Genomic DNA, 27,442 nt, shown 5'->3' on the forward strand with positions numbered 1-27,442 from the left:
CTCTCTCTCTCTCTGTCTCTCTCTCTCTCTCTCTGTCTCTCTCTCTCTCTGTCTCTGTCTCTGTCTCTCTCTGTCTCTGTCTCTCTCTGTCTCTGTCTCTGTCTCTGTCTCTGTCTCTCTCTGTCTCTCTGTCTCTGTCTCTGTCTCTGTCTCTGTCTCTCTGTCTCTTGGTCTCTCTCTCTCTGTCTCTCTCTCTCTCTCTCTCTTTCTCTCTCTTAGTCTCTGTCTGTCTTTCTCTCTGTCTTTTGCCTCTGAAACCTATATCTCTCCGTATCTCTCTCTCTCTCTCTCTCCCTAACCCCCCCTCTCTGTCTCTCTCCACTTCTCATATAAGAGAGGTAGGTTTAGCACTAGACTCACACCAGCCCAGCCCCCTCCTCCCTTTTCTCATTCTGTTTTGACAAGTGTAACTACCCCGTTGTGGTGAATGAATTGACTGTTGCTTTGAAGCCAGGGGTCCTGGGACTTGGTGTAAGTGGACACTGAGTCTACAAAACATTAAGAACACCTGCTCTTTCCATGGCATAGAGTGACCAGGTGAATCCAGGTGAACACTGTGATCCCTTATTGATGTCACTTGTTAAAACCACTTCAATCAGTGTAGATGAAGAGGAGGAGACACGTTAAAGAAGGACTTTCAATCCTTGAGACACTGGAGACATGGATGTGTGCCATTCAGAGGGTGACAGGGCAAAAGATTGAAGTGCCTTTGAACGGGGTATGGTAGACCATTCTGAGGTGCTATCTAGAACCCTTTCCACTAAGGGTTCTACCTAGAACCAAAAAGGGTTCTCCTGTGGGGACAGCTGAAGGACCTCTTTGGAACCCTTTTTTCTAAGAGTAGTGGTGTGTATCCGCCACACCGGTTTGTGTCAAGAACTGCAACGCTTCTGGGTTTTTCACACCCAACAGTTTCCCGAGTGTGTATCAAGAATGGTCCACCACCCAAAGGACATCCAGCCAACTGGACACAACTGTGGGAAGCATTGGAGTCAACATGGGCCAGCATCCCTGTGGAACACTTTCCACACCTTGTAGAGTCAACATGGGCCAGCATCCCTGTGGAACACTTTCTACACCTTGTAGAGTCAACATGGGCCAGCATCCCTGTGGAACACTTTCTACACCTTGTAGAGTCAACATGGGCCAGCATCCCTGTGGAACACTTTCTACACCTTGTAGAGTCAACATGGGCCAGCATCCCTGTGGAACGCTTTCGACACCTTGTAGAGTCAACATGGGCCAGCATCCCTGTGGAACGCTTTCAACACCTTGTAGAGTCAACATGGGCCAGCATCCCTGTGGAACCCTTTCAACACCTTGTAGAGTCAACATGGGCCAGCATCCCTGTGGAACGCTTTCAACACCTTGTAGAGTCAACATGGGCCAGCATCCCTGTGGAACGCTTTCAACACCTTGTAGAGTCAACATGGGCCAGCATCCCTGTGGAACGCTTTCAACACCTTGTAGAGTCAACATGGGCCAGCATCCCTGTGGAACGCTTTCAACACCTTGTAGAGTCAACATGGGCCAGCATCCCTGTGGAACGCTTTCCACACCTTGTAGAGTCCGTGGCCCAACACATTGAGGCTGTTCTGAGGGCAAAGGAGGAGGGTCCTGAATAAGTGAGTATTAGCAACACCTTGCTAATATTTGTGTAGTCAGTGTACTCTATATGTACAGTGTACTCAGTGCACTCTATATGTCCTGTGTACTCAGTGTACTCTATATGTACAGTGTACTCGGTGTACTCTATATGTACAGTGTACTCGGTGTACTCTATATGTACAATGTACAGTGTACTCGGTGTACTCTATATGTACAGTGTACTCAGTGTACTCTATATGTACAGTGTACTCGGTGTACTCTATATGTACAGTGTACTCGGTGTACTCTATATGTACAGTGTACTCAGTGTACTCTATATGTACAGTGTACTCAGTGTACTCTATATGTACAGTGTACTCAGTGTACTCTATATGTACAGTGTACTCAGTGTACTCTATATGTACAGTGTACTCAGTGTACTCTATGTACTCTATATCTACAACTTGATTGGAGTTCACATGTGGTAAATTCAAATTGATTGGACATGATTAGGAAAGGCACACACCTGTCTATATACGGTCCCACAGTTGACAGTGCATGTCAGAGCAGAAAACCAAGCTATGAGGTCGAAATCTGAGACGGCATTGTGTTGAGGCACAGATCTGGGGAAGGGAACCTAAACATTTCCTCAGCATTGAAGGTCCCTAAGAGCACAGTCGCCTCTTAAATGGAAACAGTGGCCTCTTAAATGGAACACAGTGGCCTCTTAAATGGAACACAGTGGCCTCTTAAATGGAACACAGTGGCCTCTTAAATGGAACACAGTGGCCTCTTAAATGGAACACAGTGGCCTCTTAAATGTGTGGCCTCTTAAATGGAACACAGTGGCCTCTTAAATGGAACACAGTGGCCTCTTAAATGTGTGGCCTCTTAAATGGAAGAAGTTTGGAACCACCAAGACTCTTCCTAGAGCTGGCCGCCCGGCCAAACTGAGCAACCAGTGAAGGGCCTTGGTTTGGGAGGTGACGAAGAACCCGATGGTCACTCTGACAGAGCTCCAGACTTCCTCTATGGAGATGGGAGAACTTTCCTAAAGGACAACCATCTCTGCAGCACTCCACCAATAAGGCCTTCATGGTAAAGTGGACAGACAGAAGGCACTCCTCAGTAAAAGTCACATGGCAGCAACCTTGGAGTTTTCCAAAAGAAGGACTCTCAGACCATGAGAATCAAGATTCTCCGGTCTGATGAAACCAAGATTGAACTCTTTGGCCTGAATGCCAAGCATCACGTCTGGAGGAAACCTGGCACCATCCCTACGGTGACACATGGTGGTGGCAGCATCATGCTGTGGGGATGTTTTTCAGCGACAGGGACTGGGAAACTAGTCAGGATCGAGGGGAAGATGAACAGAGCAAAGTACAAAGAGATCCTTGATGAAAACCTGTTCCAGAGCGCTCAGGACCTCAGACTGGGGGCGAAGGTTCACCCTCCAACAGGACAACGACCCTAAACACACAGCCAAGACAACACAGAGTGGCTTCAGGACAAGTTTCTCAATATCCTTGAGTGGCCCAGCTATAGTCCAGACTTGAACCCGATCTGAAAATAGCTGTGCAGTGACGCTCCCCATCCAACCTGTCAGAACTTTCGAGGATCTGCAGAGAAGAATGAGAGAAACTCCCCAAATACAGTTGTGCCAAGCTGGTAGTATCATACCCAAGAAAACACGACGTTGTAATCGCTGCTGAAGGTGCTTCAACAAAATACTGAGTCTGAATACTAATGTAAATGTGATATTTCAGTTTTTATTTTAGAAATGTGCAACGATTTATTTTTGCTTATGTGCAGATACATGCACCATGTCATTGCTGTCTCTCTCTGCTCTGTGTACATATTGCTAGCTGTCACTCAACTGGTGAGTGGCTGATGCTCATTGGCTAGAGCTCCTATTGCTCTCCTTAGCTTGGCTCAGCTTGGCTCTCCTTAGTTTGGCTCAGCTTGGATCTCCTTAGCTTGGCTCACCTTAGCTTGGCTCAGTTTGGTTCACCTTACCTTGGCTCAGCTTGGCTCACTTTAGCTTGGCTCAGCTTGGCTCTCCTTAGCTTCGCTCAGTTTGGCTCACCTTAGCTTAGCTCAGCTTGGCTCACCTTAGCTTGGCTCAGCTTGGCTCAGCTTGGCTCTCCTTAGCTTGGCTCAGCTTGGCTCACCTTAGCTTCGCTCAGCTTGGCGCTCATTAGCTTGGCTCACCTTAGCTTGGCTCAGTTTGGCTCACCTTGTCACCTTGGCCTGTGTTCTCTGGGGTCAGTGATGCCTGTTGAGTGCATTGTGTTAGAGGACAGATTAGATGTCGACCGATTATGATTTTTCAACGCCGATACCAGTTATCGGAGGACCAAAAAAAGCCAATATCTATTAATCGGACGATTTTTAAAAAATATATACATATTTGTAATAATGAAAATTACAACAATACTGAATAAACCCTTTTATTTTAACTTAATATAATATATAAATAAAATCTATTTAGTCTCAAGTAAATAATGAAGCATGTTCAATTTGGTTTAAATAATGCAAAAACAAAGTGTTGGAGAAGTAAAAGTGCAATATGTGCCATGTAAGAAAGCTAACGTTTCAGTTCCTTGCTCAGAACATGAGAACATATGAAAGCTGGTGGTTCCTTTTAACATGAATCTTCAATATTCCCAGGTAAGAAGTTTTAGGTTGTAGTTATTATAGGAATTATAGGACTATTTCTCTCTATACCATTTGTATTTCATATACCTTTGACTATTGGATGTTCTTATAGGCACTTCAGTATTGCCAGCCTAATCTTGGGAGTTGATAGGCTTGAAGTCATAAACAGTGCTGTGCATCTCAGCATTGCTAAGAGCTGCTGGCAAACGCAGGAAAGTGCTGTTTGAATGAATGCTTAAGAGCCTGCTGCTGCCTACCACCGCTCAGTCAGACTGCTCTATCAAATCATAGACTTAATTATAATATCTATCATTTCGAAAACAAAATGTTTATTCTTTCATTAAAATAAAGGAACCGTTCTGTATTTCATTGAACGGGCGGTATCCCTAAGTCTAAATATTACTGTTACATTGTACAATCTTCAATGTTATGTCATAATTATGTAAAATTCTGGCAAATTAATTAATTACGGCCCAAACTGCTGCATATACCCTGACTATGATTGCACAGAACGCAAGAGACGTGACAATTTCCCTAGTTAAAAGAAATTCATGTTAGCAGGCAATATTAACTAAATATGCAGGTTTAAAAATATATATAATATACTTATGTATTGATTTTAAGAAAGGCATTGATGTTTATGATTAGGTACGTTGGTGCAACGACAGTGCTTTTTTCGCGAATGCGCTTGTTAAATCATCACCCGTTTGGCGAAGTAGGCTGTGATTCGATGATAAATTAACAGGCATCGAATTGATTATATGCAACGCAGGAAAAGCTAGATAAACTAGTAATATCATCAAGCATGTGTAGGTAACTAGTGATTATGTTAAGATTGTTTTTTATAAGATAAGTTTGATGCTAGCTAGCAACTTACCTTGGCTACTTGCTGCACTCGGGTAACAGGTGGTCAGCCTGCCACTCAGTCTCCTCATGGATTGCAATGTAATCGGCCTGAATAGGTGTCCAAAAATGTAGATTACCGAATGTTATGAAAACTTGAAATCAGCCCTAATTAATCGGCCATTCCGATTAATCGGTCGACCTTTAGTATAGACTGGAGTGGTCACCTTGTTCCTCTAAAGGACTCCTTGTCTCTCTGGGGGACAGACGGGAGCTGTGAGGTTTGATTGGACAGGAGTTGACAGCGTGAGATTCTATTGGATCTGACAGTTGCCATGTGCAACTTGATCACATCTGGCTCCCCGCTCTACTTTCTCATTGGTCCCTGAAGCAGGAGCTCTGAAAAACAAAATACCTCTTTTGGGTCTGGCCATGGAGCATGTGCTACTGGGGACACTGGTGTAGGTGTGTGGATGTGCGTTTGCACGTGTTTGTGTGTGTCGTAGTGAGCGTGTGTGTCTTTTGTGCAGGCCAAGCCCTTTGTAGCCAGACTTCAACCCAGCCATTCTGCTGAGGTGGAGGGGGTCTATGTACTGCAGATGGATGTACTGAGACCCTGATGATATATATATATATAGAGAGACTCGTCAGTGAACAGCACTTTTTGCCAGTCCTGTCTGGTCCAGCGACTGTGGGTTTGTGCCCATAGGTGATGTTGTTGCCAGTGATGCCTACAAGCCCTCTGCCCAGCCTCTCTCGGCCTATTGCCTATTATTATTTTCCACTACAATTGAGAATTTCAATAAGCATTTTTCTACGGCTGGCCATGCTTTCCACCTGGCTACCCCTACCCCGGTCAACAGCACTGCACCCCCCACAGCAACTCGCCCAAGCCTTCCCCATTTCTCCTTCTCCCAAATCCAGTCAGCTGATGTTCTGAAAGAGCTACAAAATCTGGACCCCTACAAATCAGCCGGGCTAGACAATCTGGACCCGTTCTTTCTAAAGTTATCTGCCGAAATTGTTGCCACCCCTATTGCTAGCCTGTTCAACCTCTCCTTCGTGTCGTCCGAGATTCCCAAAGATTGGAAAGCAGCTGCGGTCATCCCCCTCTTCAAAGGGGGGGACACTCTTGACCCAAACTGCTACAGACCTATATCTATCCTACCATGCCTTTCTAAGGTCTTCGAAAGCCAAGTCAACAAACAGATTACCGACCATTTCGAATCTCACCATACCCTCTCTGCTATGCAATCTGGTTTCAGAGCTGGTCATGGGTGCACCTCAGCCACGCTCAAGGTCCTAAACGATATCTTAACCGCCATCGATAAGAAATATTACTGTGCAGCCGTATTCATAAATCTGGCCGAGGCTTTCGACTCTGTCAATCACCACATCCTCATCGGCAGACTCGACAGCCTTGGTTTCTCAAATGATTGCCTCGCCTGATTCACCAACAACTTCTCTGATAGAGTTCAGTGTGTTAAATCGGAGAGTCTGCTGTCCGGACCTCTGGCAGTCTCTATGGGGGTGCCACAGGGTTCAATTCTTGGACCGACTCTCTTCTCTGTATACATCAATGATGTTGCTCTTGCTGCTGGTGAGTCTCTGATCCACCTCTACGCAGATGACACCATTCTGTATACTTCTGGCCCTTCTTTGGACACTGTGTTAACTAACCTCCAGGCAAGCTTCAATGCCATACAATTCTCCATCTGTGGCCTCCAATTGCTCTTAAATACAAGTAAAACTATATGCATGCTCTTCAACTAATCGCTGCCTGCACCTGCCCGCCTGTCCAACATCACTACTCTGGACGGCTCTGACTTAGAATACGTGGACAACTACAAATACCTAGGTGTCTGGTTAGACTGTAAACTCTCCTTCCAGACCCACATCAAACATCTCCAATCCAAAGTTAAATCTAGAATTGGCTTCCTATTTCGCAACAAAGCATCCTTCACTCATGCTGCCAAACATACCCTCGTAAAACTGACCATCCTACCAATCCTCGACTTTGACGATGTCATTTACAAAATAGCCTCCAATATACCCTACTCAACAAATTGTGTGCAGTCTATCACAGTCCCATCCGTTTTGTCACCAAAGCCCCATATACTACCCACCATTGTGACCTGTACGCTCTCGTTGGCTGGCCCTCGCTTCATACCCACTGGCTCCATGTCATCTACAAGACCCTGCTAGGTAAAGTCCCCCTTATCTCAGCTCGCTGGTCACCATAGCATCACCCACCTGTAGCACGTGCTCCAGCAGGTATATCTCTCTGGTCACCCCCAAAACCAATTCTTTCTTTGGCCGCCTCTCCTTGCAGTTCTCTGCTGCCAATGACTGGAACTAACTACAAAATCTCTGAAACTGGAAACACTTATCTCCCTCACTAGCTTTAAGCACCAGCTGTCAGAGCAGCTCACAGATTACTGCACCTGTACATAGCCCACCTATAATTTAGCCCAAACAACTACCTCTTTCCCTACTGTAATTTATTTATTTATTTTGCTCATTGGCACCTCATTATTTCTATTTCTACTTTGCACATTCTTCCACTGCAAATCTACCATTCCAGTGTTTGACTTGCTATAATGTATTTACTTCGCCACCATGGCCTTTTTTGCCTTAACCTCCCTTATCTCACCTCATTTGCTCCCATCTTATATAGACTTGTTTCTACTGTATTATTGACTGTATGTTTGTTTTACTCCATGTGTAACTCTGTGTTGTTGTGTGTGTCGAACTGCTTTGCTTTATCTTGGCCAGGTCGCAATTGTAAATGAGAACTTGTTCTCAACTTGCCTACCTGGTTAAATAAAGGTGACATTTTTTTAAAACATTGCAGACAGTCTGAGCACTGATGGAGGGATTGTACATTCCTGATGTAACTCGGACAGTTGTTGTTGCCATCCTGTATCTGTCCCGCAGGTATGATGTTCGGATGTACCGATCCTGTGCAGGTGTTGTTACACGTGGTCTGCCACTGCGAGGATGATCAGCTGTCCTCCTGTCTCCCTGTAGCGCTGTCTTCGGCGTCTCACAGTATGGACATTGCAATTTATTGCCCTGGCCACATCTGCAGTCCTCATGCCTCCTTGCAGCATGCCTAAGGCACGTTCACGCAGATGAGCAGGGACCCTGGGCATCTTTCTTTTGGTGTCTTTCAGAGTCAGTAGAAAGGCCTTTTTAGTGTCGTAAGTTTTCATAACTGTGACCTTAATTGCCTACCGTCTGTAAGCTGTTAGTGTTTTAACGACCGTTCCACAGGTGCATGTTCATCAATTGTTTATGATTCATTGAACAAGCATGGGAAACAGTGTTTAAACTCTTTACAATGAAGATCTGTGACGTTATTTGGATTTTTATGAATTATTTTTGAAAGACAGGGTCCTGAAAAAGGGACGTTTCTTTTTTTGCTGAGTTTAGTTCACTACTGTTGACCAGAGCTCAATGGGTTGTAGTCCTAAGGGAGTGAAGTATTCAGGAGTTAGGGTAGCATTTGGGAGGCAGACATATTCTCCTTGCTCTGCTACACCACTAGGATGAACAACAGACAACCAGAGCACACAGTTTTATACAACGAAGCATGAATCCAACAGCACGGTTGTTGTCTCTCTCTCTCTCTCTCTCTCTCTCTCTCTCTCTCTCTCTCTCTCTCTCTCTCTCTCTCTCTCTCTCTCTCTCTCTCTCTCTCTCTCTCTCTCTCTCTGTCTCTCTCTCTCTCTCTCTCTCTCTCTCTCTGTCTCTCTCTTCTCTCTCTCTCCATCTCTCTTTCCATCTCTCTCCCTCTCTCTTCCCTCTCTCTCTCCCTCTCTCCCTTTAGAGAAGAGACACACAGGTCAGAGAGTAGAGAGACACACAGGTCAGAGAGTAGAGAGACACACAGGTCAGAGAGTAGAGAGACACAGGTCAGAGAGTAGAGACACACAGGTCAGAGAGTAGAGAGACACACAGGTCAGAGAGTAGAGAGACACACAGGTCAGAGAGTATAGAGACACACAGGTCAGAGAGTAGAGACACAGGTCAGAGAGTAGAGAGACACACAGGTCAGAGAGTAGAGAGACACAGGTCAGAGAGTAGAGACACACAGGTCAGAGAGTAGAGACACACAGGTCAGAGAGTAGAGACACACAGGTCAGAGAGTAGAGACACACAGGTCAGAGGGTAGAGACACACAGGTCAGAGAGTAGAGAGACACACAGGTCAGAGAGTAGAGACACACAGGGCAGAGAGTAGAGAGACACACAGGTCAGAGAGTAGAGAGACACACAGGTCAGAGAGTAGAGACACAGGTCAGAGAGTAGAGAGACACACAGGTCAGAGAGTAGAGAGACACACAGGTCAGAGAGTAGAGACACACAGGTCAGAGAGTAGAGAGACACACAGGTAGAGAGACACACAGGTCAGAGAGTAGAGAGACACACAGGTCAGAGACACACAGGTAGAGACACAGGTCAGAGACACACAGGTCAGAGAGTAGAGAGACACACAGGTCAGAGAGTAGAGACACACAGGTCAGAGAGTAGAGAGACACACAGGTCAGAGAGTAGAGACACACAGGTCAGAGAGTAGAGACACACAGGTCAGAGAGTAGAGAGACACACAGGTCAGAGAGTAGAGACACACAGGTCAGAGAGTAGAGACACAGTAGTATGTACATGTACACACAAGAACAACCTCTTGCTCTCTGAAATACACAACGCACACACACACACACACACACACACACACACACACACACACACACACACACACACACACACACACACACACACACACACACACACACACACACACACACACACACACACACACACACACACACACACACACACACTCAATAACAACAACCCAAAAAACTATCCCACCAAAAAGCCCACACTCACACCATACACACTCCAAACTGCTTGGCTTTTTCAAAATATAGTTGTTTGTAAAGAGCGTCTAGGCTAGATAGGTGTAGATTGTGAATGCTGTTCATTCCCACCTCAGCATGAAGTGAAGTCTGCAGTACACCACTGTTAATAGGCCATACAGCACACAGCCATGGTCTGCAACCTCCATTCACTACATCAGAAATATATCACAATCAGCTCTTTAAACCAGGGCTCTATGTTCAAACACCAGCTCCTCTCAGCACTTTCTATTGTACTCTGACCATCTCTGTCTATCTCTTCTGCACTGTCTGTATCAACGAGAGAGAGAGAGAGAGAGAGAGAGAGAGAGAGAGAGAGAGAGAGAGAGAGAGAGAGAGAGAGAGAGAGAGAGAGGATGGAGAGAGAGAGAGAGAGAGAGAGAGAGAGAGAGAGAGAGAGAGAGAGAGAGAGAGGAGAGAGAGAGAAAGAGAGGGGGAGAGAGGGGGTTAGGAATGGAAGAGAGAGAAATGAGAGGGGGAGAGAGGGGTTAGGAATGGAAGAGAGAGAGAAGGTGGAGAGGGGGGAGAGAGGGGGTTAGGAATGGAAGAGAGAGAAATGAGAGGGGGAGAGAGGGGGTTAGGAATGGAAGAGAGAGAAATGAGAGGGGGGAGAGAGGGGGTAGGAGAGAGGGGAGAGAGAGGGAGAGAGGGGGTTAGGAATGGAAGAGAGAGAAAGAGAGAGGGGGGAGAGGGGGTTAGGAATGGAAGAGAGAGAAATGAAAGGGGGAGAGAGGGGGTTAGGAATGGAAGAGAGAGAAATGAGAGGGGAGAGAGGGGGTTAGGAATGGAAGAGAGAGAAATGAGAGGGGGAGAGAGGGGGTTAGGAATGGAAGAGAGAAAGGAGAGCGCTGCATCAGTGGGGACAGACATTGCTGTGGTGTATAGTAGGACAAATACTACATTCTGTGTGGATGTGACAGTAGAAACAGCTGACTGTCACATGGAGGGGATCAACCAGATTAGTGTGGTCCAGATACACAGCCCTGTCAGAGACCAACACACCTCTCTGTTACCCTACAATACCCCTCCTCTAACCACCCCAGTTACACAGCCCTGTCAGAGACCAACACACCTCTCTGTTACCCTACAATACCCCCCTCCTCTAACCACCCCAGTTACACAGCCCTGTCAGAGACCAAACACACCTCTCTGTTACCCTACAGTAAATACCCCTCCTAGAGACTAACCACCCCAGTTACACAGCCCTGTCAGAGACCAACACACCCCTCTGTTTATATCCAGCCCAGTTAGAGACTGAAACAGTAACTTCATACCCAGCCCAGTTAGAGACTGAAACAGTAACTTCATACCCAGCCCAGTTAGAGACTGAAACAGTAACTTCATACCCAGCCCAGTTAGAGACTGAAACAGTAACTTCATACCCAGCCCAGTTAGAGACTGAAACAGTAACTTCATACCCAGCCCAGTTAGACTGAAACAATAACTTCATACCCAGCCCAGTTAGAGACTGAAACAGTAACTTCATACCCAGCCCAGTTAGAGACAGAAACAGTAACTTCATACCCAGCCCAGTTAGAGACTGAAACAGTAACTTCATACCCAGCCCAGTTAGAGACTGAAACAGTAACTTCATACCCAGCCCAGTTAGAGACTGAAACAGTAACTTCATACCCAGCCCAGTTAGAGACTGAAACAGTAACTTCATACCCAGCCCAGTTAGAGACTGAAACAGTAACTTCATACCCAGCCCAGTTAGAGACTGAAACAGTAACTTCATACCCAGCCCAGTTAGAGACTGAAACAGTAACTTCATACCCAGCCCAGTTAGAGACTGAAACAGTAACTTCAACCCAGGCCAGTTAGAGACTGAAACAGTAACTTCATACCCAGCCCAGTTAGAGACTGAAACAGGTAACTTCATACCCAGCCCAGTTAGAGACTGAAACAGTAACTTCATACCCAGGCCAGTTAGAGACTGAAACAGTAACTTCATACCCAGCCCAGTTAGAGACTGAAACAGTAACTTCATACCCAGCCCAGTTAGAGACTGAAACAGTAACTTCATACCCAGCCCAGATAGAGAATGAAACAGTAACTTCATACCCAGCCCAGTTAGAGACTGAAACAGTAACTTCATACCCAGCCCAGTTAGAGACAGAAACAGTAACTTCATACCCAGCCCAGTTAGAGACTGAAACAGGAACTTCATATCCAGCCCAGTTAGAGACTGAAACAGTAACTTCATACCCAGCCCAGATAGAGACTGAAACAGTAATCTAATAAAATTTTATTTGTCACATGTTTATTAGTAGACAGCAGGTGTAGACCAACAGTGAAATGCTTAATTACTACAGTCCTTCCCAGCAATACAGAGAACAAGAAAATAGAGAAATAATAGAAAAGTAAAACAAGTAATAATAAAAGTAATAATAAATACACAATGAGTAACAATAACTTTGCTATTTACACAGGGTACGAGTACTGAGTCAATAATATCATGGCTTTATACACAGGGTACGAGTACTGAGTCAATAATAACATGGCTATATACACAGGGTACGAGTACTGAGTCAATAATAACATGGCTATATACACAGGGTACGAGTACTGAGTCAATAATAACATGGCTATATACACAGGGTACGAGTACTGAGTCAATAATAACATGGCTATATACACAGGGTACAGTACTGAGTCAATAATAACATGGCTTTATACACAGGGTACGAGTACTGAGGCAATAATAACATGGCTTTATACACAGGGTACGAGTACTGAGTCAATAATAACATGGCTATATACACAGGGTACAGTACTGAGTCAATAATAACATGGCTTTATACACAGGGTACGAGTACTGAGTCAATAATAACATGGCTTTATACACAGGGTACGAGTACTGAGTCAATAATAACATGGCTTTATACACGGGGTACCAGTACTGAGTCAATAATAACATGGCTTTATACACAGGGTACCAGTACTGAGTCAATAATAACATGGCTTTATACACAGGGTACGAGTACTGAGTCAATAATAACATGGCTATATACACAGGGTACGAGTACTGAGTCAATAATAACATGGCTTTATACACGGGGTACCAGTACTGAGTCAATAATAACATGGCTTTATACACAGGGTACGAGTACTGAGTCAATAATAACATGGCTTTATACACAGGGTACCAGTACTGAGTCAATAATAACATGGCTTTATACACAGGGTACCAGTACTGAGTCAATAATAACATGGCTATATACACAGGGTACCAGTACTGAGTCAATAATAACATGGCTTTATACACAGGGTACGAGTACTGAGTCAATAATAACATGGCTTTATACACAGGGTACGAGTACTGAGTCAATAATAACATGGCTTTATACACAGGGTACGAGTACTGAGTCAATGTGCAGAGGTACGAGATAATTGAGGTAGATATGTACGTATAACTAGGAATAAAGTGACTAGACAGGGTAGATAATTAACAGTAACAGCAGTGAATGTGATGAGTCTAAAAAGGGTCAATGCCGATAGTCCTGGTATCTATTGGTTAACTATTCAATTAACTATTTAGCAGTATTATGGATTGGTTAACTATTTAACTAACTATTTAGCAATTTTATGGATTGGTTAACTATTCAACTAACTATTTAGCAATTTTATGGATTGGTTAACTGTTTAACTAACTATTCAGCAGTATTATGGATTGGTTAACTATTTAACTAACTATTTAGCAGTATTTTGGATTGGTTAACTATTTAACTAACTATTTAGCAGTCTTATGGATTGGTTAACTGTTTAACTAACTATTCAGCAGTATTATGGATTGGTTAACTATTTAACTAACTATTTAGCAGTCTTATGGATTGGTTAACTATTTAACTAACTATTTAGCAGTCTTATGGATTGGTTAACTATTTAACTAACTATTTAGCAGTCTTATGGATTGGTTAACTATTTAACTAACTATTTAGCAGTCTTATGGATTGGTTAACTATTTAACTAACTATTTAGCAGTCTTATGGATTGGTTAACTATTTAACTAACTATTTAGCAGTCTTATGGATTGGGGTAGAAGTTGTTCAGGGTCCTGTTGGTTCCAGACTTGGTGCATCGGTACCACTTCCCCTGTGGTAGCAGAGAGAAGAGCTATGACTTAGGGGCTGGAGTCTTTGACAATTTTTAGGGCCTTCCTCTGACACCGCCTGGTATAGAGGTCCTGGATGTCAGGGAGATCGGCCCCAGTGATGTACTGGGCCGTACGCACTACCCTCTGTAGCGCCTTGTGGTCGGATGCCAAGAAGTTGCCATACCGGGTGGTAATGCAGCCATACCAAGCTGTGATGCAGCCATACCAAGTTGTGATGCAGCCATACCAAGCTGTGATGCAGCCATACCAAGCTGTGATGCAGCCATACCAAGTGGCAATGCAGCCATACCAAGTGGTAATGCAGCCATACCAAGTGGTGATGCAGCCATACCAAGCTGTGATGCAGCCATACCAAGTGGTAATGCAGCCATACCAAGTGGTAATGCAGCCATACCAAGTGGTGATGCAGCCATACCAAGTGGTAATGCAGCCATACCAAGTGGTAATGCAGCCATACCAAGTGGTTATGCAGCCATACCAAGTGGTGATGCAGCCATACCGAGCTGAGATGCGGCCATACCAAGTGGCAATGCAGCCATACCAAGTGGTAATGCAGCCATACCAAGTGGTGATGCAGCCATACCAAGCTGTGATGCAGCCATACCAAGTGGTAATGCAGCCATACCAAGTGGCAATGCAGCCATACCAAGTGGTAATGCAGCCATACCAAGTGGTAATGCAGCCATACCAAGTGGTAATGCAGCCATACCAAGTGGTGATGCAGCCATACCAAGTGGTAATGCAGCCATACCAAGTGGTAATGCAGCCATACCAAGTGGTGATGCAGCCATACCAAGTGGTGATGCAGCCATACCAAGTGGTGATGCAGCCATACCAAGTGGTAATGCAGCCATACCAAGTGGTAATGCAGCCATACCAAGTGGTGATGCAGCCATACCAAGTGGTGATGCAGCCATACCAAGTGGTAATGCAGCCATACCAAGTGGTAATGCAGCCATACCAAGTGGTGATGCAGCCATACCAAGTGGTAATTCAGCCATACCAAGTGGTGATGCAGCCATACCAAGTGGTAATGCAACCATACCAAGTGGTAATGCAGCCATACCAAGTGGTAATGCAGCCATACCAAGTGGTGATGCAGCCATACCAAGTGGTAATGCAGCCATACCAAGTGGTTATGCAGCCATACCAAGTGGTGATGCAGCCATACCGAGCTGAGATGCGGCCATACCAAGTGGCAATGCAGCCATACCAAGTGGTAATGCAGCCATACCAAGTGGTGATGCAGCTATACCAAGCTGTGATGCAGCCATACCAAGTGGTAATGCAGCCATACCAAGTGGCAATGCAGCCATACCAAGTGGTAATGCAGCCATACCAAGTGGTAATGCAGCCATACCAAGTGGTAATGCAGCCATACCAAGTGGTGATGCAGCCATACCAAGTGGTAATGCAGCCATACCAAGTGGTTATGCAGCCATACCAAGTGGTGATGCAGCCATACCGAGCTGAGATGCGGCCATACCAAGTGACAATGCAGCCATACCAAGTGGTAATGCAGCCATACCAAGTGGTGATGCAGCCATACCAAGCTGTGATGCAGCCATACCAAGTGGTAATGCAGCCATACCAAGTGGCAATGCAGCCATACCAAGTGGTAATGCAGCCATACCAAGTGGTAATGCAGCCATACCAAGTGGTAATGCAGGTGGTGATGCAGCCATACCAAGTGGTAATGCAGCCATACCAAGTGGTAATGCAGCCATACCAAGTGGTGATGCAGCCATACCAAGTGGTGATGCAGCCATACCAAGTGGTGCAGCCATATGCAGCCATACCAAGTGGTAATGCAGCCATACCAAGTGGTGATGCAGCCATACCAAGTGGTGATGCAGCCATACCAAGTGGTAATGCAGCCATACCAAGTGGTAATGCAGGTGGTAATGCAGCCATACCAAGTGGTGATGCAGCCATACCAAGTGGTGATGCAGCCATACCAAGTGGTAATGCAGCCATAATGCAGCCATACCAAGTGGTGATGCAGCCATACCAAGTGGTAATGCAGCCATACCAAGTGGTGATGCAGCCATACCAAGTGGTGATGCAGCCATACCAAGTGGTGATGCAGCCATACCAAGCCGTCTCCAAGCTTTCTCTCCCCATCCCAGTGTTCCTATGCCCAACTCACCATGTTTGAAACCTAGGGCAGTGGCAGTTATATCTGTGTGGTACCCTCCCCCCTCTTCCGGGCCCCTTCATCTAGAGGTTACTGTTCCCTGGAGTCCTGTTGCTGTATTTGGGATGATCATTCCTTCCTTTAACTCTGTCTTTTTCCTCTGATGCTCTTGGACAATGACAAGCCAGGCGTAGAGAAAGGTCCCTGTTTCAGAACTGATGGCAAGAGAAGTGCCTCCACGTATAGTCTAGACAAAACAATGACACTGTGTATGAGAGGAGAGGAGGAGAGAGAGAGGAGCGGAGGAGCAGGAGAAGGAGAGGAGAGCAGAAGGAAGAAGGAGAGGAGGAAAGGAGAAGGAAGAGCGGAGGAGCGAGAGGGGAGGAAGCAGAGAGAGGAGGAGGAAGGAGGAGGAGAGGAAAGAGATGAGGAGAGGAGAGGAGAGGGAGGAGAGAGGGAGGAGCAGGAGGCAGAGAGGAAGGAGAGGAGAGGAGAGGAGAGGGGAGAGGAGAGGAGAGGAGAGGAGAGGAGAGAGGAGAGGAGAGGAGAGGGTGGAGATGCATATCAGATGTAATCAGTGTTCTGTCTGTGATCTGAGTGAGATTTCCTGTCACTGTCCCTCAGAGACACACAGCCTCTTTAATTCTGCAGGGGACACCAGGGGACTGCTTAGCCCCACTAGGGCTGCCCAAACCTGAGTCACTGTCACCATCCTCTCCTCTCCTCCAAGAACTAGAGAGACATCCACTAGTGTCTGTCCACCAGTCTAGATCTGTCCTATATTCCGCTAGTGTCTGTCCACCAGTCTAGATCTGTCCTGTACTCCACCAGTGTCTGTCCACCAGTCTAGATCTGTCCTGTACTCATGTTCATGTTATACTCATGTGATATTATAGAAGCTAACTGTCATGTAGCCTAGTGCTATAAGACATAACCAATGCAGCTAACTGACGTGTAGCCTAGTAACCAATACAGCTAACTGACGTGTAGCCTAGTAACCAATACAGCTAACTGACGTGTATCCTAGTAACCAATACAGCTAACTGACGTGTAGCCTAGTAACCAATACAGCTAACTGACGTGTAGCCTAGTAACCAATACAGCTAAACTGTAAACAATACAGCTAACGTGTATCCTAGTAACCAATACAGCTAACTGACATGTAGCCTATTAACCAATACAGCTAACTGTAAACAATACAGCTATCCTAGCCTAGTAACCAATACAGCTAACTGACATGTATCCTAGTAAACAATACAGCTAACCTAGCCTAACCAATACAGCTAACTGTCATGTATCCTAGTAACCAATACAGCTAACTGACGTGTAGCCTAGTAACCAATACAGCTAAGCTATCCTGACATGCTAACTGACGTGTAGTAAACCAATACAGCTAACTGACGTGTATCCTAGTAACCAATACAGCTAACTGACATGTAGCCTAGTAACCAATACAGCTAACTGACATGTAGCCGAGTAAACAATACAGCTAACTGACATGTAGCCTAGTAACCAATACAGCTAACTGATCCTAGTAACCAATACAGCTAACTGATGTGTAGTAGTAACCAATACAGCTAACTGACATGTAGCCTAGTAACCAATACAGCTAACTGACATGTATCCTAGTAACCAATACAGCTAACTGACGTGTAGCCCAGTAACCAATACAGCTAACTGACATGTAGCCTAGTAACCAATACAGCTAACTGACGTGTAGCCTAGTAACCAATACAGCTAACTGACATGTAGCCGAGTAAACAATACAGCTAACTGACGTGTATCCTAGTAACCAATACAGCTAACTGACGTGTAGTCTAGTAACCAATACAGCTAACTGACGTGTAGCCTAGTAACCAATACAGCTAAACTGTCATGTAGCCTACTAACCAATACAGCTAATTGACGTGAGTAAACAATAGCCTAGTAACCAATACAGCTAACTGTCATGTAGCCTAGTGCTATAAGACATAACCAATGCAGCTAATTGACGTGTAGCCTAGTAACCAATACAGCTAACTGACATGTAGTCTAGTAACCAATACAGCTAATTGACATGTATCCTCGTAACCAATACAGCTAACTGACGTGTAGCCTAGTAACAAATACAGCTAACTGACATGTAGTCTAGTAACCAATACAGCTAATTGACATGTAGCCTAGTAACCAATACAGCTAACTGACATGTATCCTAGTAACCAATACAGCTAACTGACGTGTAGCCCAGTAACCAATACAGCTAACTGTCATGTAGCCTAGTAACCAATACAGCTAACTGATGTAGCGTAGTATCCAATACAGCTAACTGAATGCAGCTAACAATGTCATGTAGCCTAGTAACCAATACAGCTAACTGACGTGTAGCCTAGTAACCAATACAGCTAACTGACATGTAGCCTAGTAACCAATACACAATACGTGTAGCTAAGCTGACGTGTAGCCTAGTAACCAATACAGCTAACTGACATGTAGCCTAGTAACCAATACAGCTAACTGACATGTAGCCGAGTAAACAATACAGCTAACTGACGTGTAGCCTAGTAACCAATACAGCTAACTGACATGTAGCCGAGTAAACAATACAGCTAACTGACATGTAGCCGAGTAAACAATACAGCTAACTGACGTGTATCCTAGTAACCAATACAGCTAACTGACGTGTAGCCTAGTAACCAATACAGCTAACTGACATGTAGCCGAGTAAACAATACAGCTAACTGACGTGTAGCCTAGTAACCAATACAGCTAACTGACAACGAGTAAACAATACAGCTAACTGATGTGTATCCTAGTAACCAATACAGCTAACTGACGTGTAGCCTAGTAACCAATACAGCTAACTGACGTGTAGCCTAGTAACCAATACAGCTAACTGTCATGTAGCCTACTAACCAATACAGCTAATTGACGTGTAGCCTAGTAACCAATACAGCTAACTGTCATGTAGCCTAGTGCTATAAGACATAACCAATGCAGCTAATTGACGTGTAGCCTAGTAACCAATACAGCTAACTGACATGTATCCTAGTAACCAATACAGCTAATTGACATGTAGCCTCGTAACCAATACAGCTAACTGACGTGTAGCCTAGTAACAAATACAGCTAACTGTAGCCTACTAACCAATACAGTAGTCTAGTAACCAATACAGCTAATTGACATGTAGCCTAGTAACCAATACAGCTAACTGACATGTATCCTAGTAACCAATACAGCTAACTGACGTGTAGCCTAGTAACCAATACAGCTAACTGTCATGTAGCCTAGTAACCAATACAGCTAACTGACGTGTAGCCTAGTAACCAATACAGCTAACTGACGTGTAGTCTAGTAACCAATACAGCTAACTGTCGTGTAGCCTAGTTACCAATACAGCTAAACGTGTAGCCTATAACCAATACAGCTAACTGTCATGTAGCCTACTAACCAATACATCTAACTGACATGTAGCCTAGCTAACTGACATTACCGATACATCTAACTGACTTGTAGCCTAGTTACTAACTGACATACATCTACAGCTAATTGAATTGTAGCCAGTTACCAATACATCTAACTGACTTGTAGCCCAGTTACCAATACATCTAACTGACTTGTAGCCTAGTAACCAATACAGCTAACTGACGTGTAGCCTAGTTACCGATACAGCTAACTGTCATGTAGCCTACTAACCAATACAGCTAAAGCCTAGTTACCGATACATCTAACTGACTTGTAGCCTAGTTACCGATACATCTAACTGAATTGTAGCCCAGTTACCAATACATCTAACTGACTTGTAGCCCAGTTACCAATACATCTAACTGACTTGTAGCCTAGTTACCAATACAGCTAACTGACCTGTAGCCTAGTGCTTGCTATGAGCCAGGACCAATACAATATCATCTTGGAAGAATAAGGCACAGTTGGGGTCAATTCCATTTCAAACCCATTAAATTCAAGAATTGGAATTTCAGTTTACTTCCTGAATTGACTGAATTGAAGTGAAATTGATCCCAACTCTGTTTGAGTAGGTACTCTGTTTCTGAATGAGGGCAGATGGAATATAGGACTTATTGAGACCAGACCTTTGACTTTATTTTCACTACAGTTTCATAACGTCACCGCTAGAAGCCTCCCGGCTCCATTCTAGGGTCATTGTCCTCAATACAGGACTATATTGCTGGCAAGTGACGTTAACTGGTAGAGACAGAACAGGCCTTTGAAGAAATGATGTTCTGGTTTCTGTTTCATTGTGGTAGACGTCTCAACATGATGTAGAGCCTGTGGGGACCGTCAGGGACGAGAAAGGTTCTGTGGGGACAGAGAGGTCGTCAGGGACGACAGAGAGGTTCTGACCCAAAAACGGTACCATATTCCCCCTATGGGCCCTGGTCAACAGTTGTGTACTATATAGGGACTAGGGTGCCATTTGGGATGACTCAGTGAGTTTATATTTTGATAATGAAGTTGCTCTGGATAATGTTTAGTTCTATAAAATTCAATTAAAACCAGTCATTACAATTTTTCCCAATCATTGTGGGAGACTAACGTACCTGAATGCCTGAGAGATTGGAAAGGATAGCTTGTGGTTGGAAAATATAGTGTGTGTGTGTGTGTGTGTGTGTGTGTGTGTGTGTGTGTGTGTGTGTGTGTGTGTGTGTGTGTGTGTGTGTGTGTGTGTGTGTGTGTGAGTGTGTGTGTGTGTGTGTGTGTGTGTGTGTGTGTGTGTGTGTGTGTGTGTGCGTGCGTGCGTGTGTATGCACTGTTACCAGTATGTGCACATTTTCTTTAAGTACAACACAATTCAGCACAGGAACACAAAACAGCCCAAAAGAGAGAAAGGGCTGTTGTATAGCAGGAGAACAGATGATTTGGTAGAGGAATTGAAGAGAGAGCTGACAATGTGGAAGACTGACAGAACAGGAAGGGGTGGAGGTTTTAATGAAAAGAAAAGAGAACAGCCCTCCTCCCAGGTCTGTCAATCGATCCTGGCTTTATTAAAGCCTGTTATCCCCTGGCTCTGAGGCTCTGGACCCATCGTCACCCTCTCCATCAAACACAGACAAGACACAAGGAGGATGGGAGCAGGACCTTACTTTAAAAACAGAGAGAGAGAGAGAGGGGGGACAGGGGAGCAGGACCTTACCTTTAAAACAGAGAAGTTGAGAGGGGGGATGGGAGCAGGACCTTACTTTAAAACGAGAGAGAGATGTGTCATGGGACCAGGACCTTACTTTAAAACATGGTGAGCAGGACCTTGCAAAACAGATTTCAGAGAGAGGGGGATGGGAGCAGGACCCCCTAAAACTGCATGCAGAGGGGGTTCTGGGAGCAGGATTCTTTAAAGCAGAGAGAGGGGGGGAGCATACAAATAACCATTAAACAACAAGTTGAAATTGAAATAGCTATTAAAATTTGCCCAAAACGAATTGAATGTGTCATTGAACCAGTTGCACTTCATGGTGTGGGGTCCACTTGCAAAACAAGATTTCACCAAATGGGACAAACACCCCATTGAAACCCTGCATGCAGAGTTCTGTAAGATTCTCCTACATGTCCAGAGGAAAACTACAAATAATGCATGCAGGGCAGAAATAGGCCAATATACACTCATTTTAAAAACCCAAGAAAGAGCCATTAAGTTTTGGAAACATCTAAAATACAGTGACCCCCTCTCATATCATTACCAAGCCCTGCAAAGCCAAGAGCTGAGCAAAGAAGTCCTGGGGCTGAGTTCACAAACCTGTTCTACTAACACACTGAAGCCTCATTCCCCTCATCCAGCTGGTCCTGGGGTTGAGTTCACAAACCTGTTCTACTAACACACTGAAGCCTCATTCCCCTCATCCAGCTGGTCCTGGGGCTGAGTTCACAAACCTGTTCTACTAACACACTGAAGCCTCATTCCCCTCATCCAGCTGGTCCTGGGGCTGAGTTCACAAACCTGTTCTACTAACACACTGAAGCCTCATTCCCCTCATCCAGCTGGTCCTGGGGCTGAGTTCTAAACCTGTTCTCCTAACACACTGAAGCCTCATTCCCCTCATCCAGCTGGTCCTGGGGCTGAGTTCACAAACCTGTTCTCCTAACACACTGAAGCCTCATTTTCCTCATCCAGCTGGTCCTGGGGCTGAGTTCACAAACCTGTTCTACTAACACACTGAAGCCTCATTCCCCTCATCCAGCTGGTCCTGGGGCTGAGTTCACAAACCTGTTCTACTAACACACTGAAGCCTCAGGACCAAAACATCAATCAATCAGGATAAACCAGAAATTACAACACAGTCAAAACAAAACTACATTTGCTTGTTAGGAAACAGAAGCACAAACACAATGCAAAATGCAGTGCTATCTGGCCCTAAATCGATAGTACACTGTAGCTAACTATTTGACCATGGTTACTAATAACAACCTTAGAAAAACCTTGACAAAGTACAGGCTCAGTGAGCACAGCCTTGACATTGAGAAGGGTAGACACAGTAAAACATGGCTCCCTGTAGAGGAAAGGCTGTGCAACCACTACACAACAGCAGAACCTGAGAGTTGCATTTCCTGACAAAATTGAAAAAATATAAAACAATTAGAGAGTGACATTTCCCCAAATGTGAAACCCTTATTCAAGGCTTTAAAGACCCCTCTGATGAGAGTAGACTACCCGTCCTGTTGGGGAGGACACAGAGAGCTGTGGGGTGGCAGCGCACTACATCGCTGCCTGCCATAAGATGAGGGACAGTGTCTGACAGACCAGTCAACCTACACATGTCCTCTACTGTATACTTCTTGTTATTGTTGAATGTATGGCTATTTTGACCCTTGGTTATTGTTGTTACTGTTGTCCTGTTGACAATTTTGATTCTTATTATCTTAATATTGTAAATATCCAAAGTAAGCTTTGGTAATATGTACATTGTTCTCAAGTCAAAACACAGTCAGATCCGCTGCGCTGCTGGGCAGGTCTGTCTCACTGTCTGTGTTCTGAGGTAGGTGTCTGTGTTCTGTGGTGGTAGGTGTCTGTGTTCTGTGGTAGTAGGTGTCTGTGTTCTGAGGTAGGTGTCTGTGTTCTGTGGTGGTAGGTGTCTGTGTTCTGTGGTGGTAGGTGTCTGTGTTCTGTGGTAGTAGGTGTCTGTGTTCTGTGGTAGTAGGTGTCTGTGTTCTGTGGTAGTAGGTGTCTGTGTTCTGTGGTAGTAGGTGTCTGTGTTCTGTGGTGGTAGGTGTCTGTGTTCTGTGGTAGTAGGTATCTGTGTTCTGTGGTAGTAGGTGTCTGTGTTCTGTGGTAGGTGTCTGTGTTCTGTGGTGGTAGGTGTCTGTGTTCTGTGGTAGTAGGTGTCTGTGTTCTGTGGTAGTAGGTGTCTGTGTTCTGTGGTAGTAGGTATCTGTGTTCTGTGGTGGTAGGTGTCTGTGTTCTGTGGTAGTAGGTGTCTGTGTTCTGTGGTGGTAGGTGTCTGTGTTCTGTGGTGGTAGAAGTCTGTGTTCTGTGGTAGTAGGTATCTGTGTTCTGTGGTAGTAGGTGTCTGTGTTCTGTGGTAGTAGGTGTCTGTGTTCTGTGGTAGTAGGTGTCTGTGTTCTGTGGTAGTAGGTGTCTGTGTTCTGTGGTAGTAGGTGTCTGTATTCTGTGGTGGTAGGTGTCTGTGTTCTGTGGTAGTAGGTGTCTGTGTTCTGTGGTAGGTGTCTGTGTTCTGTGGTGGTAGGTGTCTGTGTTCTGTGGTGGTAGGTGTCTGTGTTCTGTGGTGGTAGGTGTCTGTGTTCTGTGGTGGTAGGTGTCTGTGTTCTGTGGTAGTAGGTGTCTGTGTTCTGTGGTAGTAGGTGTCTGTGGTAGTAGGTGTCTGTGTTCTGTGGTGGTAGGTGTCTGTGTTCTGTGGTAGTAGGTGTCTGTGTTCTGTGGTAGTAGGTGTCTGTGTTCTGTGGTGGTAGGTGTCTGTGTTCTGTGGTAGTAGGTGTCTGTGTTCTGTGGTAGAGGTGTCTGTGTTCTGTGGTGGTAGGTGTCTGTGTGTTCTGTGGTGGTAGGTGTCTGTGTTCTGTGGTGGTAGGTGTCTGTGTTCTGTGGTGGTAGGTGTCTGTGTTCTGTGGTAGTAGGTGTCTGTGTTCTGTGGTAGTAGGTGTCTGTGTTCTGTGGTGGTAGGTGTCTGTGTTCTGTGGTGGTAGGTGTCTGTGTTCTGTGGTAGTAGGTGTCTGTGTTCTGTGGTAGTAGGTGTCTGTGTTCTGTGGTAGTAGGTGTCTGTGTTCTCGGATTGGATAGAGAGCAATCCACACAGCTGTGTATCCCGTGTTAGTGGGCATTGTCAACCCTCAAGTCAGTCATGACAAACTCACAACTCAACCCTCAAGTCAGTCATGACAAACTCACAAGACTGACTTTATGACCAAAGTGTTTCTATTGACAATGTGGAGTAAATGTTGTCAGCAGAATACATGTGTCTGAATAATATTGATGCCACATATTCTGTTTCTGTCAGAGAAGTTGTGTATTGCTTTAAAACGAAGACAAACAAGAAGGAAAGAAAGATGCACAAAAGCTTCTCCTCAGCATCCTAAAACAAAGTCCTATAGCCTTATAGCCTGCCTCATTGCACCTTTGTTCTGTTCTGTTCTGCTCTGGTCTGTTCTGCTCTGCTCTGCTCTGCTCTGGTCTGCTCTGGTCTGTCCTGCTCTGTTCTGCTCTGCTCTGCTCTGTTCTGCTCTGCTCTGCTGTGTTCTGTTCTGTTCTGTTCTGTTCTGCTCTGCTCTGCTCTGTTCTGCTCTGCTCTGCTCTGTTCTGCTCTGCTCTGCTCTGCTCTGTTCTGTTCTGTTCTGTTCTCTGCTCTGCTCTGTTCTGCTCTGTTCTGCTCTGTCCTGCTCTGTTCTGCTCTGCTCTGTTCTGCTCTGGTCTGGTCTGGTCTGGTCTGTTCTGCTCTGTTCTGCTCTGCTCTGCTCTGGTCTGTTCTGTTCTGTTCTGTTCTGTTCTGTTCTGCTCTGCTCTGCTCTGGTATGCTCTGGTCTGCTCTGTTCTGTTCTGTTCTGGTCTGGTCTGTTCTGCGCTGCTCTGCTCTGTTCTGGTCTGCTCTGTTCTGGTCTGCTCTGTTCTGTTCTGGTCTGCTCTGTTCTGGTCTGCTCTGTTCTGGTCTTCTCTGTTTCTGGTCTGCTCTGTGCTGCTCTGCTCTGGTCTGCTCTGTTCTGGTCTGCTCTGTTCTGCGCTGCTCTGCTCTGTTCTAGTCCTGCTCTGTTCTGGTCTGTTCTGGTCTGTTCTGTTCCTGGTCTGCTCTGTTTCTGTTCTCTGCTCTGGTATGCTCCTGGTCTGCTCTGTTCTGCTCTGGTCTGCTCTGTTCTGCGCTGCTCTGCTCTGTTCTGGTCTGCTCTGTTCTGGTCTGCTCTGTTCTGTTTCTAGTCCTGCTGTTCTGGTCTGCTCTGTTCTGGTCTGCTCTGTTCTGGTCTGCTCTGTTCTGTTCTGGTCTGCTCTGTTCTGGTCTGCTCTGTTCTGGTCTGCTCTGTTCTGTTCTGTTCTGTTCTGTTCTGTTCTGTTCTGTTCTGTTCTGCTCTGTTCTGTTCTGCTCTGTTCTGTTCTGTTCTGTTCTGGTCTGTTCTGTTCTGCTCTGTTCTGTTCTGCTCTGTTCTGTTCTGCTCTGTTCTGGTCTGTTCTGTTCTGGTCTGTTCTGTTCTGCTCTGTTCTGTTCTGGTCTGTTCTGTTCTGTTCTGTTCTGTTCTGTTCTGCTCTGTTCTGTTCTGGTCTGGTCCGTTCTGTTCTGGTCTGGTCCGTTCTGTTCTGTTCTGTTCTGTTCTGGTCTGTTCTGTTCTGCTCTGTTCTGTTCTGTTCTGCTCTGTTCTGTTCTGTTCTGTTCTGCTCTGTTCTGTTCTGGTCTGGTCCGTTCTGTTCTGTTCTGCTCTGCTCTGTTCTGCTCTGGTCTGGTCCGTTCTGTTCTGGTCCGTTCTGTTCTGCTCTGCTCTGCTCTGTTCTGCTCTGGTCTGGTCCGTTCTGTTCTGGTCCGTTCTGTTCTGCTCTGCTCTGCTCTGTTCTGCTCTGCTCTGCTCTGCTCTGTTCTGCTCTGCTCTGTTCTGCTCTGCTCTGTTCTGCTCTGCTCTGCTCTGCTCTGCTCTGCTCTGTTCTGCTCTGCTCTGTTCTGCTCTGGTCTGGTCCGTTCTGTTCTGGTCCGTTCTGTTCTGCTCTGCTCTGCTCTGTTCTGCTCTGGTCTGGTCCGTTCTGTTCTGGTCCGTTCTGTTCTGCTCTGCTCTGCTCTGTTCTGTTCTGCTCTGCTCTGTTCTGCTCTGCTCTGCTCTGTTCTGCTCTGTTCTGTTCTGTTCTGTTCTGTTCTGCTCTGCTCTGTTCTGTTCTGCTCTGTTCTGTTCTGTTCTGTTCTGCTCTGTTCTGTTCTGTTCTGGTCCGTTCTGTTCTGTGGTGGTGGAGGTGTTGATGGAGGGAAGTGTTTAAAAGCTTTAATCAGCCTCCTCCCCCTGCCCTGCTCTCTTTAGCACCACACACACACACACACACACACACACACACACACACACACACACACACACACACACACACACACACACACACACACACACACACACACACACACACACACACACACACACACACACACACACACACAGTTGCACTCTGCCTCACTGAAAGGTTGTTTTATTAATGTTGTCCAGCCCAGAGTGAATAAACGACTGCAGGGGGAAATGCATTGTGCTGCGTTTGATTTAGTAAAGCACGATTGGAGCGGAAACAAAGGACATGAAAAAAACATGTCTCCTGGCCACCTAGGGCTTTTGTGATGCAGGCTGGGTCCTTTATGCCCCCCTATGGCCTATAGAGTGCCTCCGTGTCCTGGTCAAAAGTATTCCACCTCATAGTTATCGGAGCCATTTGGGACACATCCGTTGGATCGGGAGACAGGGGAAACCAGGGTACTATACTATACTGTACATAGTGATAGGAGCCAGGGTACTATACTATACATAGTGATAGGAGCCATTTGGGACACAGCCGTTGGATCGGGAGGCAGGGGAAGCCAGGGTACTATACTATACATAGTGTAGCCTGGACTAAGTGGGTTTTCACAAAGTGATTGTGTGTGCATTTAAAGGGTGTCTGCATTTGAAGTCAGTGTGTGTGCCCTGTTAGAACAGTGTGTTTTATGTTACAATTAGATTGTGTTCCATGTGTTCCATGTGTTCCATGATATAATATAACAAGTTGATAGTACAGATTGTGTTCCATGATATA

At 45.5% G+C, this 27,442-nt stretch overlaps 1 protein-coding gene across 29 annotated transcripts in view; it reads right to left on the reverse strand.

Moving 5' to 3' along the window:
• Positions 1-926: 926 nt before the first annotated feature.
• LOC127930222 (uncharacterized) overlaps positions 927-27,442 on the reverse strand; it is a 50,478-nt gene continuing 23,962 nt past the window's right edge. For 9 of the 29 annotated variants that reach the window (XR_008137266.1, XR_008137270.1, XR_008137269.1 and 6 more), the window contains 2 exons: positions 1,320-1,559; positions 927-1,271 (listed from right to left, as the gene is read on the reverse strand). Coding sequence is in view for 7 of the 29 variants with exons in the window: in XM_052519786.1 (XP_052375746.1) it covers positions 928-1,271; positions 1,320-1,559 (584 nt within the window). In the remaining 22 variants the exon portion in view is untranslated. The other 20 variants (XR_008137264.1, XR_008137255.1, XR_008137259.1 and 17 more) reach the window with 12 other exon arrangements.

This window comes from Oncorhynchus keta, chromosome 5 (assembly GCF_023373465.1).
Source record: "Oncorhynchus keta strain PuntledgeMale-10-30-2019 chromosome 5, Oket_V2, whole genome shotgun sequence".
NCBI classification, from domain to species: Eukaryota; Metazoa; Chordata; class Actinopteri; order Salmoniformes; family Salmonidae; genus Oncorhynchus; species Oncorhynchus keta.